Source organism: Hippopotamus amphibius, chromosome 9 (genome assembly GCF_030028045.1).
Source record: "Hippopotamus amphibius kiboko isolate mHipAmp2 chromosome 9, mHipAmp2.hap2, whole genome shotgun sequence".
Taxonomy (NCBI): Eukaryota; Metazoa; Chordata; class Mammalia; order Artiodactyla; family Hippopotamidae; genus Hippopotamus; species Hippopotamus amphibius.
Window position 1 is genome coordinate 91,579,871 of NC_080194.1, and position 14,630 is coordinate 91,594,500.

At 49.9% G+C, this 14,630-nt stretch overlaps 1 protein-coding gene across 1 annotated transcript; it reads left to right on the forward strand.

Annotated features, from left to right (window-relative positions):
* The first annotated feature begins 2,930 nt into the window (after positions 1 to 2,930).
* Positions 2,931 to 4,950, forward strand: SMIM35 (small integral membrane protein 35). Its single transcript, XM_057749486.1, has 3 exons — positions 2,931 to 3,123; positions 4,121 to 4,154; positions 4,851 to 4,950. Exons 1-3 carry the CDS (start codon positions 2,931 to 2,933, stop codon positions 4,948 to 4,950), a joined length of 327 nt encoding a protein of 108 aa, XP_057605469.1.
* Positions 4,951 to 14,630: the final 9,680 nt, after the last annotated feature.

The window sequence follows — 14,630 nt, forward strand, 5'->3', positions numbered from 1 at the left end:
TTACCACTAGTTCTTGAAGACCTGAGCTCTTCGGTCACTGATGTACTCTCTCTTATCCACATAGATGATCCCTCTGACTTTGGCCTCTCAGTTTCTTGCACTGCTTCTCTCCAATGGTCATCTCATGCTTGGACCATTGCAGTAGCCTTGGGACTGGTCTCCCTTCATCATCAGCCCCTACTGCCTCTACTCTTTTTTTTTAAGGTGTTATTCCCTGTTTATTGATATGGAAATTGAGCCTCAGATAGGTTACACACACAAGTTGTATGTTTCAGACCAAGATTCAAAATCAAATATGCCTCATTCAAAGGTGAAGACCCCTTCCATCACACCCCGATAGCTTTCCCTTTGTAGCTCCATGTGATTTTGCTTCCCACTTCGTTGGGGGATGTGGACCTTGAACAAATGTCTCTCAATACCAGCCTTTCCATTTCCCCTGCAACAGTAGCTGCAGGGGGCCTCCAGCTGCCACATAGTTCAGTATAGGTAGTCTCTGGTTTTGTCCCTTCTTATTTTAGGAATATGCTTCTGAAAAGCTATAAGTTCCCGTTGCATCTGCTCTTAACATGGTAGCTGGTGGCATGGTCTCTTGAAAACGTTGGATCACGTCACTTCTCTGCTCTCATGACTCCCCATCTTGCTCAGAGGAAAAACCAAAGTCCCCTTATTGTCTTCAGAGCCCTGCAGTATCGGGCTCCTTCCACCCCATTCCCTGCCCCTGCTCATCACTTGGGGCTCCCTGATGCTCCTGGAACCTACTTGGCATGCTCTTGCCTCAGTTCTACATGCTGATCCCTCTTCTTAGGACCTTTTCCTTCTGGCCTGTTCTTTCTCTCACCTAAAGTATGACTTTCTCCTCAACTGTCACATTCTGCAGGAGGCCTTTCCTGACCACTTTATAACCACTCTCATCCCCACAGTGCGTTCCATCTCTTCCTCTGCTTTATCTATTTCTCTCTAGCATGTATGGCCTTCCAATATACTATATAATTTATTTCTTTATTATTTTTTTATTGTCTGTCTCCCTCCATTGGAATATAATCGTCATGAAGACAAAGATTTTTATGTTTTATTTATTGCTGTAATACAAGTGCCTGGAGCAAGTACCTGGCATAGAGAAGATGCCATTAGTGGCTTTGGGGATTTTGTTTCTTCCTTTTCTTGGGGACTTAAGGAGTGGGGGAGGGGTGCATAGTCCCTGGTGCCATCTGCTCACACTGACACCCACGGGGATGGCGATCACTTGAACTGGACTTTGAACATCAGCCAGGCAGTGTGCTGCAGAGGTGTCCCTAGGTCCCAGCTGTACAACTCCTTTGGGTCTGGAGGGCCTCTCTGAGACTTCCCCACTTCTCTCAGGGATGCAGAAATCATTTGGTTGCTCCATGCCTGAGAGGACGCAGCAACTCTTCAAGGCTGTCTGAGGCTCGGTCTGCCCAAGTGCTTGCTGAGACTTTCCTTACTGGGCTCTTGCTGTCTTTCTGGGGCTCAGTCCGGCTCTTGGATCCCACAACTCTACCTGGGAATTCTGTTGTCTCCCTGGGGCTTTACTTTGGATCAGGGAATAAGGACCCTCTCTCTCTGGGTCCCATTGACATCTTTTCAGTGTTTTCCAGGACTTTTTTCCCATCTCTCTTACCTCACTTTCTCCATTCCCCTTCCCCAGGCTGGAAATTTTCCCCTAGCAGAGCAAGAAGGGTAATCTTGCTTCTATTCATCTCTTGTTTATGTTGGGAGTCCTTTCCATTTCTCTAAGGGCCTGGACTTTTGGAATCTAAAAGTAGGAGGAGAGGCCCTTTCTCCCTGCATCATACTCTCTCAGAGAATAAACTGGCTTCTTTAATGGGAAGAAGGATTGGGGCATGGAGAGGGAAAGGTTAGGGTGGGGGAAATTGTGAAATATTTAAGACTATAATCTCACCACTTGGTGATAAGAATGACAACAACAGGAATGATCTGATGCACATCTGTTGAGCACTTCCTGTATGCCAGGTCCTCTCCCAAGTGCTCTATATATGGCATCTCCATTAATCGCTGCAACAACTCCATGTGTATTTATTATTATGTTTATTTTTCATAAGAGCAAATGAAGTCTAGCGAGGGAAAGGGATTTGCTCGGGTCCCACATTTTGCAAATGATGGGTGTGGGCTTTGCACGCAAGCCTGCTGTACCAAAAGCTGTGCGTAACCTTGCACCTACTGGCCTCTTGGCAACATCCCTGGAGACACCCAGGACACCAGGCCATGTAAATGGGGAATCAGTTAATTATTCCACACTCCTGGCCCCTCATCCAGCAGGAGTGGGGCTGCCCTGCCTCTTCCTTCCCTGCCCTGGGAAGGGGTGGGTCGTCTCCATGCGCCCACATGCGGAACCTTTCCCTGCAAACCTGGTTTCTTGCTCTGCTTCTGCTTCAGTACATTTCCAATCCCTCTCTCTCTCCCCCTCCCTCTATTTCTCTCTTTTTCTTGGTTTGGCTTTACAAATAAAATACAAATTTAGCCAAGTGCTTATACCACAAAAAGGGAAGAAGTGATTAGTATAAGCAGCAAACGGAGCCCAGGGGTTAACACCCTGTTACCACATACGAGGGCTTCGCGGGGAGAGGACCAAGGGTCTGTGTTTCTCTATTCTCAGGGGCCCTCCAGGCTTCCCTTCCTGCTTCATGCAGAGGAGAAGACGTCCTGGGCCCCTCCCCAAACAGCAGTGCCTTTTTCAAGTAGAAAGCCTGCAGCTTCGGGAAGGCTTCCAGCTCTAAATTATCTCTATTGTCAGAGGACTGTTACTCTGAAAAAACAAGCTGACTCTTAGAAATCAAGTATCAGACATTCACATCTTAGTGTGGCTTAGCTGAATTAGCTAGCCAAGATTCAGATTCTTAGGGGACAGTCATTTTGATGGCAGTGGGGAGGGAGGAGAGGAAATTTGGAACATGGTACAGTCAGTTGGCCTGTGGAGCTGCGAGAGAGCTCTGGGCAGCTGGCCGAAGGATGTGTGTCTCTCTGCAGGTGATGACTCCATCAGTACCCTGGGCCTGATCCTCTGTGTCGGGCTTTCGCTGCTGCTCGTGTCCATCCTCGGCTACAGCCTGGCCAGGTGGTACCAGCGTGGGTACTGCTGGGAGGGTGAGTGAGAGCTGGACCCTGTGCCCCCAGCTCAGACCAGCCCCTCCTCTCCTGTGGCGTTTGGCCACACCAAGTGGAGCTGCAAACTCTTCAGCATGGCGTCATGCAAAAATATTTCCTGCGGTGGCCGCAGTGGTTGAAGACTTGGGTGGGTGGCTGAGCACTTGAGGTGTGGGGGGTGGGGTCCTGGGGCCTTCATTGAGGGCGTGAGGGCTCTTCCCCACCCCCACCCCCCAGCAAGCAGTCAGCTTCCTCTTCTCTCAGAGCTCAGAGGAGTCCTTCTCCCGGGCCTGTGTGGGCCTCAAGGCTGAGGGTGACGGGCTAGACAGGCCACGTTCCAGGTGTCTTCTCCCCTGCCTGTGGGTCCCGGGCCCTCTCCTAAGCTTGCTGATGCTTCAGCCTCACTGGGCATCTCCTGGAATTTGCTGGGGCTCTCCCAGCCCCAGTCCATATGTGCGCTTCCCACAGAAGCTGGGAGAACTGGGAGGGTGTGCTGGACTGCCCAGAGGCAGAGAACGCTTCCCGGATCTGCACTTAAGTTCAACAGCTTCCACAGATGTTTGTTGAGCACCTACTATGCGCCAGTACACTTGTGCCTAATACGAGTTTTAAAAAATTTCCAGGCAAAGATGAAATTCTTGTCTCTGTTTTTTATAGATGTTGATGTGAGGATAAAGTCACAGAGTTGGAAGGTGGTGGAGTCAGGATTCAAGCCTCCTTCCCAGAGTAATCAGTGCCCTTGATGGCGGGGTCCCCAGTGGCAGGATCTATCCTCAAAAACCTGGTGCTTCTGTCTGGAAAGAAGGGGTGTACCCATGGGTGCGGGGCAGGAAGCAGACAATGAAGGAGCCTGGGAACCTCCCACTGCATCCTGAGGCCCAGCCTAGCCACCCCACGCCTCCCAGACAGGGGTGAGAGAGCACCAGGTGCTCCCAGAAGAGTGATGGGCTGCTCTCCCTGGAGGTGCTAACCCTCTCTTTTCTGATTCTCTTTCTAGGGCCTAATTTTGTCTTCAACTTGTACCAAATCCGGTGAGTAGATTCAGGGCAGATCTGGGTGGGATGGGCATTGGGGGTTGGGTATGCTTGAGAAAGAATCAAAGATGCAGCTCAAATTTACTGCCTCCCTTCCCTGTCTCCTCCCCAAGTCCCTAAGCAAACAAGAGAAAAGGAAGGAGCCAGGGTCCGTTTAGAAAGTTCCATGAGTGAAAACTTGAACATGGACAGGACCATGTAAGATCCGGATGACAGTGATTCTCTTAGCATTCAGCCCCAGGCAGGATCCATCCATCCATTCATGTATTCACTCACCCATCATTTATTAGGCAAAGAGCTACTGTAGCAGGTATTGTGGTGCTAGTTTCTAATGATACAAAGATAACTGGGCACAGCCTCTGTCTTCAAACATTTCACTGTCTGTGGCAGACACCTGCCTGATTACAGACGATATAATCTCAGGCATAACATGCTGTCAAAAGAGAGGAGCAGATGAAGACAATCAGGTGTTCAGGGAGTGGGATTCGAAAAGTCCTCTCATGCTAAGTCAGCTCATCTGCTCTCTGCCACACAGCAGGCCTGCTCCTCATCCAGCCTGAGAGATGGGGTAACTGATTCTGGAAGCTAAGTCAGTGAGTCAGTGAGTCACTGCCAGGAGTTCTTCCCGTGCTATGGTCCCAGGCAGAGGCCAGGTTCTCAGCCCCGATAACTTGATTGGATCGTCTTTCTCAGGAACGTGAAGGATCTGGAGATGGGTCCACCCTTCACCATTAGCAGCCACATCAGCAGTCTGGATGGCGGCTACATGAAGTTCTCCGACAGGCTGGTCTGATGAGGCGAACATCAGCTTTCTGGAGCCCCAGAGAGGTGAGTGGAAGTTTGGTGAGCTCCTGAGTGAGTTTGATGTACCAGTGTGGTCCTCAGATGGTCCAGGCACCCAAGTCTAGCACCAAGGACTGCTGGAAACCCACACATGATTCGGTTCATCCCCAGCCTTCTGGGGGGTGAGTGCTGTAGGAAATGATCCCAGGAATGAAAGCCTGGGGTCACATTGTACCCCCCACCTCCTGCTAGCACTGGGTCACACCTTTTCCAATGGACCCATGTCCTGCCTGCCTTTACTGGGGAAGTTCTATTTCTAATCAGATGGAAATTTCTAGAATAGAGCTTTCTATCTCAACCCTTTGCTCTGAGATGAAGTTTGCAGATGACCACTCTTTCCAAGAAGCATCACTATAGAGCTTCTGAACTTTCCAAACTTCCTAAACCCAGGGGTCAACCCTGCTTCCGGGCTAGCTGACCTTTTGGTCACACCTTTCCTTGCCCACCTTCAAGGCCATCCTTCTCACAGCACAGTTGCTTTCTCCCATCTAAACATTTCCTCCCTCCAGCAGTCCCTCACAGACCCTTGGTTTCTCTCTCATCTCTTCTCCACAGAACTCCACTCTCAGCTCCTCCGTGTGCTCCTCCCTCTGCCCAGATATGATGGTTTAGAGGAATCCTTCCCAAGACTCACCTCTTTGTCACTTTCCCTTTTCTTTTTCTGCAGGAGGAGGCTCCTGGCTCAGCACCTGCCCCTCCTGGGCTCCCCTGCCTTCACCGCCTGGGTCTTCCAGGCCTGGCTTGGCCCCTCTCATGAACATTGAGGAGTCTTCTCTGGGGACACCACCAGCCTGTGGCACAAAAATCCCTGGGAGAGTCAGGCCTCTGAGGACAGAGTCTGTGGAGTCACAGTGGCTTTCTCACAGAAACAAAGAGACAGCCATTTTCCAGGGAGGAAGGGCTGGTTCCTGGGAGGCCCCAGAGCCTGTGGACAGAGTTCCAGGTACCCTGGAGAGCAGAGCCCTCCTAGCTGGGTGGTGTGGGTGGGGCCTGGAGACTCCAGCGGGGAGCGCTACGTGGGGCAGCCCCAGTCACTTCCCTGCAGGACTGACACAAGGGCCAGAAAACCTGTCTTGTCCTCCATAGGCAAAGTCATGTGGGAGGGAGGGTGATTCCAGATGCTTTTAAATCTTCCTACCGGAAGCCAACTTCCCCTAAGAGCCGCAGCCTGAGCTGAGGCCTTGACTCAGCCCTGCCCCCTCTGCATTTGGTTCTGGTGCTTTCAACAAATCCCCCCACCTCACACCCCTCCCCATCCCGCAACCCCTCATGCCCTCCCACACACCTGTCCACCACCCGGTCTGTTTTTCCTGCAGCTGACCAGCCTCTGTGCCTCCTAAACCATTTTGAGGGCAGTTCTGAGAATGGTCTAGAAACACGTTCTTGTTTTCAGGTTCCTGTGATAGGGTGGGCATGGTGTGTGGACCTCTATCTCCCACGTTCTCTCTTTCCTGTGCAAGGCCTGCCTTATGATGTGGAAAGTGGACCAGAAATGGTGGGAGTGGGGAAGAGGAACCCAGATTAGCCTGAAAAAAAAAACCAGATAATGCACACTGGAGATCAAGAACCAAGTACAGCTTGTTGGACAGGAGAACAGTTTGCTCATGAGTCATCACTCCTTCCCTTGGTCTGTGCCCTACTGGACCCGAGGCGAGACCTGAACCAGGATATCGGTTAGTAGGTACTTAATGCAGATTTGTTCAGTCCAGAGACACTGAGTTCCTCGGGCATCTGTGGATGGAGCAGGGCCTGATGGGAGCCCTGCCACTGCTGAAAACTGCAGTTAGAACTACCAGCCACTGGTCTCCCTGCTGATGTCCCAGCTACAAGGCCGACGAGATGCAGAGACCTCGGACTGTGATAGGCGAGAAGGACAGGAGTCATGTTATTTGTCCTGTTATCCTCTCTATCCCGAGGCCTGATTTCTTTCTTGCTTTGGGTGCTAGCGGATTGCTGAGGAAGGAAGGAAGGAAGGAAGGAAGGAAGGAAGGAAGGAAGGGAGGAAGGAAGAGGGGGGCCTTACAGCTCCTATCGCCTTACTTCCCTCCAGGGTCTGGGGGCCATTCTCCCAATGTAGCTAGGCTCCAACTTAATAAACCAAATCTCTGGATTTGAAGGTCTTCAGCTGGGCCCCAACTCCTCTATTCCAGAGTAGGTGGGGGTGGGGAGGGGCCCCCTGTGACTGTGGATCCCCCCTTCCTTGAAGGCTCATTGGGAGAGGAGGGGGGAGGGGACATGGGCTGACTCTGGTATCCTTCGTCCTTGCATTTCAGCTCTGAGGGCTGAACCGCATTTCTTAACCCAGGGGGTGTCCAGCCTTAATAAACTCTCAGCTATGCCCTGCTCAGTGTGGATCTTGGGTCCGCAGCCCAGGCAGGGCTGTCCTAGGCCCCTGAAAGTGCTCAAGGGAAACCTTTAAGGATGGGGCCCAGGGCCCAGGTGGTTTTGGCCCCTGGTTCGGTGGCTTCAGGTAAGGAGACAGGGACAGCTGCCGAGGGCTGGGAGAATGCAGGGTATTTCCTATCCTTGGGAGCGGAACTGAGACTGGGCCACTTCCTCTTTTTGGGTCCTCTGACGTGTTCCCTGTCCTCTCTGCCTCCCCCTCGTTTTCCTGACTTCCGTAGTCTGACCGGCTAGCACAGCTTTCTCTACCCTGGATTCTACATGTTTTCGTTGGGGGCAGATCCGGCTCCTTCGGATATGATAATGCAGTGGATGCTGAGAAATCTGGTTCCAAGTCTGGTTGGTCTGGGCATCGGCTGGGCACCCAGACCCATGGCCATGCCAGCACCGCCCCCCACCCCACCCCACCGCCCAACTATTCTTCGTCTCACTGGCCCCAGGAGCCAGGAAGCAGTCACGAGCACCGGCTGTTCCTCTTTGGTGTCTTTGCAAGGCCCGTTCTCCTGCTGAGAATGCCTTCTCCTCTCCACCCCCACCCCCCAGGGGCATCTAGTCTCCATGGTTGGCTCAAGTCTCCTCTTTCCTGTGGCTTCCCTCAAGACTCTAGAGTCGATGCCACCCAACCAGGCAGGGTTACGTCCCACAGGTTTTTAGTAACTGCGAAAAGTAGGGTCCATGCAAGGAGCTTAATAAATGCATGCTGAGTGGAGAGAAACACCCAATGTGGCCACAGAAGGCGGCCTTGTCCAAGAGAAAGATGTCAAGGTGAGATGAGGAAAAGCAGCAACTGCTCATATGATACGCAGCCGGCAGAGTCCAATGTATTTGCATGCATGTTACTGTGTTTTGAAATGTGCTGCAACCTTGTGACGTGGAGATGATAATTGGCACCATTTTACATATGGAGAGACTGAGGCTCAGAGAGGTGAGATGCTTTGCCTAAGGCTGCACAGCCAGCCACTGACTGCACTGAAGCCAGAGTAGAGTCTGAGGCCTCGCAGGTGCAGCCTGATCTCAGGGCTGGTGGGAGGAGGGTTGCACACGGTAGAACAGGCTCTGGTCTCGACCTGTCCTGCCATGCTGTGTGGCCATGGGCTGTCACGTCACCACCCTGGGCTTCTGTTTCAGCATATGGCCATCCAGTGACTGGGCTGCTTTTCCAAGGCTCCTCTCTTTTACTTGAAGGAGAAAAAGAGGCTTGTCTTTTTTTTTTTTTTAAATCTCTGTACTCTCTGTGTTTAGCATAGAAACTGTCACTTAGTAGGCATTCAATACACAAAAGAGGCAAGTACAATACAGAGTGTAGTCATAACTCTCTAACTCAGGAGGTGGCAGCTGAAAGGTGATGGCTGTAGTTCCCTTAGACCCTGATGGTTTAGGGTCCTAAATATTACTCAGTCTTTCTTTGACCTTGGCTAAGTCTGACCAGCAGCCGAGACTGGAGCATTCCCAACCAAGCCCTTCTTGAGCAGGAATGTAAAACACTAACATTTGCTGAATGTGGATCAGTGCAAAGCAGGGACTTCAAATGCACTGTCTCACTTTATCCTCCCAGCCTCACAGGTGAGAGGACAGAGGCTCCGGGTCTGGTGAAATGATTTGCTTAAGGCCAGGCAAGAACGTGTTTTCTTTGTATCTCTTCCTCACTTTTAGCCTCTGCCCAAGCTAGCAGCTCCCCGAGCTCCCTGGCCCCCCCTCTCTGGTCTTGAATCTATTTCCCAGGTCCTCTGGTGTGGTGAGAAGGGCTTCTCAGAAGCCTGGGCTCTCCAGGCCCTGTCCTCAGCCCTGAGCTTCTCACTGAGCCATTCCTCATTCTTTCTTTTATTTTTTTATATTCCCTTTTGCCTCCAAATCATTAAATTCTGCCCATTCTTTATGTCAGCTCAAGTTTCACTTCCCCAGAGAAACTTTTTCAAGACCTATGGATGTTCTTGTCTTCTGATTTTTAATTACAAATACTCTCTGGTTCCCATAACTTAATTATTGATCATTCCCTTGTATTCACTCATTCACACAGCTTCTCTAACTGGCCAGGAACCATGCTAGGCACCATGGGGGAATCCAATCTCTCTTGAGATTAACCTCACTCTCTCCTATATGACGGGTACTGCTTGCAGGCAAAATTCAGATCTTATACCTTTCATGAGTTCTTTATGGTGCCTTGCACGCCTCTGGCCATAGCCAGGAACTCCTCGGGAAATTATGTTGAAGGATTCTTCAGTCTCTTCGGGGCATCTTGGGTGTTGCTTCATCCCTGGTCCAATCCCAGGTGCTCTGAAAACCAAAACTTTTGATTTTCTCTTCCTGTCCTCAATCGTGTTTAACCCTTTGATCATCAACTTTCTCCAGATCTGGGGAAAGTGCACACAGTGACTTTTTCTATTTGAGGGATAACCTAACGGATGACCAAACCCATGAAGAAGCTGGGCAGGTGAGGAGGGGGCTCTGCACTCCTCCTGCTTCCTTTTCAGTTGTAATGACCTCAGTCCATGCCAGCGACCCTGGAGGGGGCAGTGTCTCTGGTGCCCCTCTCTCTGGCCCAAGATTCTGAGAACCTCAAAGAGGGAGCAGATGGGTTTATCATTACTGTATTTTTAAAAGTGCTTAGTGATCAAAAACCATCTAGCAGCAGTGATATTTAAGCAGATCTGATACAAAACAGGAAGCCAGTGGCCTGGTGAATTCTCACACTTGGGGACCAGAAGTGAAAATATCCTGCCTGCCCAGAGCAGCAACAGGCCAACAAAACAACAGGTGGGGCAGCGCCAGAGACGCTGGTAGACTCCCTTTGCTGGACTTTTCCTGCAGAGCCATGGGGGTGGTCTCCCCCTCCCCAAAGCCCAGGATGAGTTTTCTCACACACAAGCAGGGAGCCATGGGGAGGGAGGGGGTGGAAAATGTAAAAAACCTCATCTTCAGGTCTAGCCCCAGCAGCTGGTGGGCCCCAGGTGCCTCGTTTGTATAAGGCTGCCTTTGGGCTTGAGGATTCTGAGGTCCCTTCCAGCTGCAAGGCTATTTCAGAGTGTGGGTGACTTCATTTTCTCAGTGCTGGGGGAGGGGGCCAGGGGAGGAGGGAGGCGGAGACACCTCTGAGTGTGTGTGTGGGGGGTGTGTGTGTGTGTGTGTGTGTGTGTGTGTGTCTACTGCAGAGGTGAGCCAAGGAAGAGAGAGATCATGTCTTGTTGCCTGCTGTATTCCCAGAGGGCCTGCCCAGAGTAGGTGCTCAGTGAATATTTGCTGAAGGGGTGAATGGCTGCATGTTCAATGTTTTCACGGTCCCTCACCTTGCCTCCTGACCACATCCCCTTGCTCTAGGCTTCCTGTTTAGTCTGTAGCCCTGAGTCCCTCCAACACCTAAGAGCTACGGGGTGAACACAGCAGGGAAGCGAATAATCATGGTATAATATGACGAAGCCAAGTAGATGACAAGCCTGAAAATAAAATCAAATTTATATCCTGCCTGCTTTCTTTCTGGCTCTGTCTAATGTCTCCCAAGCATCCATTCAGCCTCAGGCTACTGTTATCACCATTGCCATCTCATGTTTGGATATTATACTTCTTCAACATCTTTCACATGCTTTTCTCTGTGAGGAAATCCATTTGTTCAGGCATTCATTTATTCATCAAAAAAGTACTGAGCTCCTTTGCTATATGTTAGCCATTGGTTGGGTGTGAAGGATACAGAGAGAAATCAAGAGGAGTCTCTGCTCTCCAAGAGCTCACAGTGAAATGAAAACTAAATGTTGTACGTTCAATGATAGCAGTATGCCCAGCGCATTAATGAGAGGAGTCGGATTGAAGATTACTCTCTCCATTTGGCAGATGAGAAGACTGAGACCCAGAGTTGACATGACAAGATTGAGCTGAGAAAGGGTAGAACCCAAGTCTCCTGAGTTCCATTCCACTCCTGAGCACTCTTTCTACTCCCTGGGTCTGTCGCCTCTTCCCCTTTGCCCTTGGGGCATCTCCAGACCAACCGCCTTGCCTTGGAAGCCTGTCCATGGACTGGTCCATTCAGCCTGGGTGGACTGGTGGGCACTTCCTCCATGTGAGTGTCTTGCTTTCTTCACTCCATTGCATCATGCCACGCAGGGCTTGTTCTACCGTATGTGTGGTTTCTTTTCCCTTTTGAAGTGTGGACCCAGATCTCACAATATCTCAAGTTTTGAAAGAGTTTCCCAATCTCACTTAGCATAATCTAATAAATTGTGTATTTTACTCCCTTCAATTCAGTCCAACAAATGTGCATTGAATACTCTAGCTGGACCAAATGCCCCTCCTATGACCCCTGTGCACACCTCCATCACAGCACGTTCAGCTGGTGCCCCTGATGACCCCTTACATCCTCTTGGCTCCATCCCTGATTCTGGCCAGTTCTCCGTGGATTCCAGCCGACTTTGTGCTGACACGTCTCTTCTCCAGTGCCCACTGCATATCACTTGCTTTCAGCCCTGACTCCTTCTGCCCAAGGGGAGCCCATGTAGCCCCATGCACCAGCAGCCCAAGAGTACAGAGGAGTCAACATCTCTGGGAGAAGCCTTAACCAGGGGAGTTCAGGAGCTGATGGATCAGGACTTCTCCTGTCAATGCTCAGGGGACGGTTGGAAGAGGCTTCTATATGCTCCAAGGAACATCCCAGTGGGATCAGGGTCCAGTTGCTCCCAGCATGACCAGCTTGATAACATATTTTTGTTTTGGCTTTTCCTTCTCCTGTTCCCTCACTCTTGTTCCCTGTGTTGCCTTCTAAATAAACCACCTGCCCACAAGTCCTTGAATCAGGCTCTGCTTCTGGATGGGGCAATCTAGGCTAAGGCAGCACTTACCACCTTATACTGTAAGTCTGTCTGTATTCATTTATTTACTTACTCATGTATTCCTTCAACAAACACAAACCGAAGTTTGGGAATGTAAGAGTGAACAAAAGAGATAAAGTCCCTGTCTTTACAGATCTCATATATCATTGGGAGAGACAGACTAAACACATAAATAGATCATATCACTTAGATAATGATAAGTGCTCTGATGGAGAAAAGGTGGGGATGGAGGGGCAGAATAGAGATGGGACAGATACTCGGATAGGGTGGTCAGGGAAGATGTCTTCAAGGAGGCTCCATTTGAGGAGACACTTGAATAAAATGAGGAGGGAATGCAGGAGAAGATCTGGGAAGAACAAGGGCAAACGACTTGAGATGGAAATTAGCTTGAAGCAGAGTGGGCAGGGGGAGATTGCAGGAGGTGTTTCAGGAGAGTGGGCAGATACCAGCTCATCTGGATTTTACCTCTCATTTGGACCAAGAACAAAGGAGAGGGCTTCCAGCAGGGGAAATAACATGACCTGAGTCACTTGTTATATAGATCACATTAGCTACTGTATTAGATTAAGTATACGGTACAAATCATGCTATTAGACTAAGGGAGCAGGAGTGGAAACAGAGAGGCAGAAAGGGGATGAACAGTGGTCCAGGTGAGACATGATAATGGATTTGACCAGGATGATAGCATTAGGGTGGTGACAAGTGGTTGGATACACCATCTATTTGGGAGGTAGAGCTGATAGGACCTACCTGATGGATCAGATATGGGTAGTGAAGGGATTACTCCTGGTTTTTTGTTATGAACAGCTGGGTAAATGATGACATCATTTACTTAGGAGGGGAAGACTAGCAGAGGAATGAATGTGTGAGGGACTCAAGAATTCTGTTGTAGACATTTTTTTTCTTTTTGTTTTTTCTTTTCTTTTTTGTTTTTTTTCTCTATTTTTTTTTTTTTTTTTTTGCTTTTTTATTGGTAGATGTATTTTTGAGATGTGTGCTAGATATCTAAATGGAGCTGTTCAGGAGACAGTAGAGTTAGGGAGAAGTCCTCTTTGGGCATTTTGAAGTCATCAGCATCCAGATGGCATTTAAAGGTATGGATTGGGTGATACCATCTAGGAGGAGAGGAGAGAAGTACTGAGTTTAATAGAACAAGCAGCAAATCATCAAGTTATTCTTGAAAGGAGTGACTCTCAGACTTTAATGTGTATGGGAATCACCTGCAACTTGATCACCTATGATTTGTTTAATGAGCAGGTCCCTGGGAACTAGCCTTAGAAATTCTAGGCCTGGGGAGAAGCTTAGGAAGACAAGTACCCCCAGGTGATTCAAAGGCAGGTGATACTTTGAGAAACTGCCCTGGGGGATCAGTAGAGGAGAGGGTCGGAAGGGGAGGGCAAAGAATACTGCTAGAGTTGGCATAACTAGGTAGCAGGATCCTAAAGGATGTTTCTGTTCTCTCCAGGGCCATCATGAGGCCTTAACTTTCGCCAGCCCTTCCTTCCTTGTGCAGGTAGAGGTATACAGGTGTGGCACTCACACTCAGACCTTTGCTGGTCATGTATGTCTTCACCAGCACCCCTCCCCATCCCTACTCCAGAGCTAACCAGCCCTACAGATCAGTTGATTTACTAAAAACCCTCAGCTGCACGCTCATGATGGGCTGCGATTTTCCAAGGAAAAACATGGCACCAAGGACACTGGAGTCTGTAAGACAGGTGCCCAGCACAGGCATGGCTAAGAGCAGAGGAATGGCAAGCTGGTTTTTCTTTTTAAAAATTTTTTAAAAAATTTATTTATTGGCTGCGTTGGGTTTTCCTTGCTGCACATGGACTTCCTCTAATTGTGGTGAGTGGGGGCTACTATTCATTGTGGTGTGCAGGCTTCTCATTGCAGCAGGTTCTCTTGTTGCAGAACATGGGCTCTAGGAGCGTGGGTTTCAGTAATTGTGGCACATGGGCTTAATAGCTGTGGTTCTCAGGCTCTAGAGCACAGGCTCAGTAGTTGTGCATGGGCTTAGTTGCTCCGCGGCATATGGGATCTTCCTGGCCCAGGAATTGAACCCGTGTCCCCTGCATTGGCAGGTGGATTCTTAACCACTGCCCCACAAGGGAAGCCCACCTGCTTTTCTTGAGGTAGACAATCATCAGGTGAGTATTCTAACTGTACATTGCCTGCAGAGGGTCTTGGTGGTCTTTTCCACTCCTTTGGCTGTGGGCTAAACCCAAGATGGTCATAGCACAAAGGCATCCATGTCTGAATCCTCCGCTCTGAGCCCTCACCCAGCGCCAGGTCTGCCTTGCCAACTGCTGGAGAATGTTCTCCTTGGCTGACTTGTCATATCAACTCCAGAACTCACCATCTTCCCCCACACCCATGTCTCCCTTTCACGGCCTTATTTCACTTTTCTCAT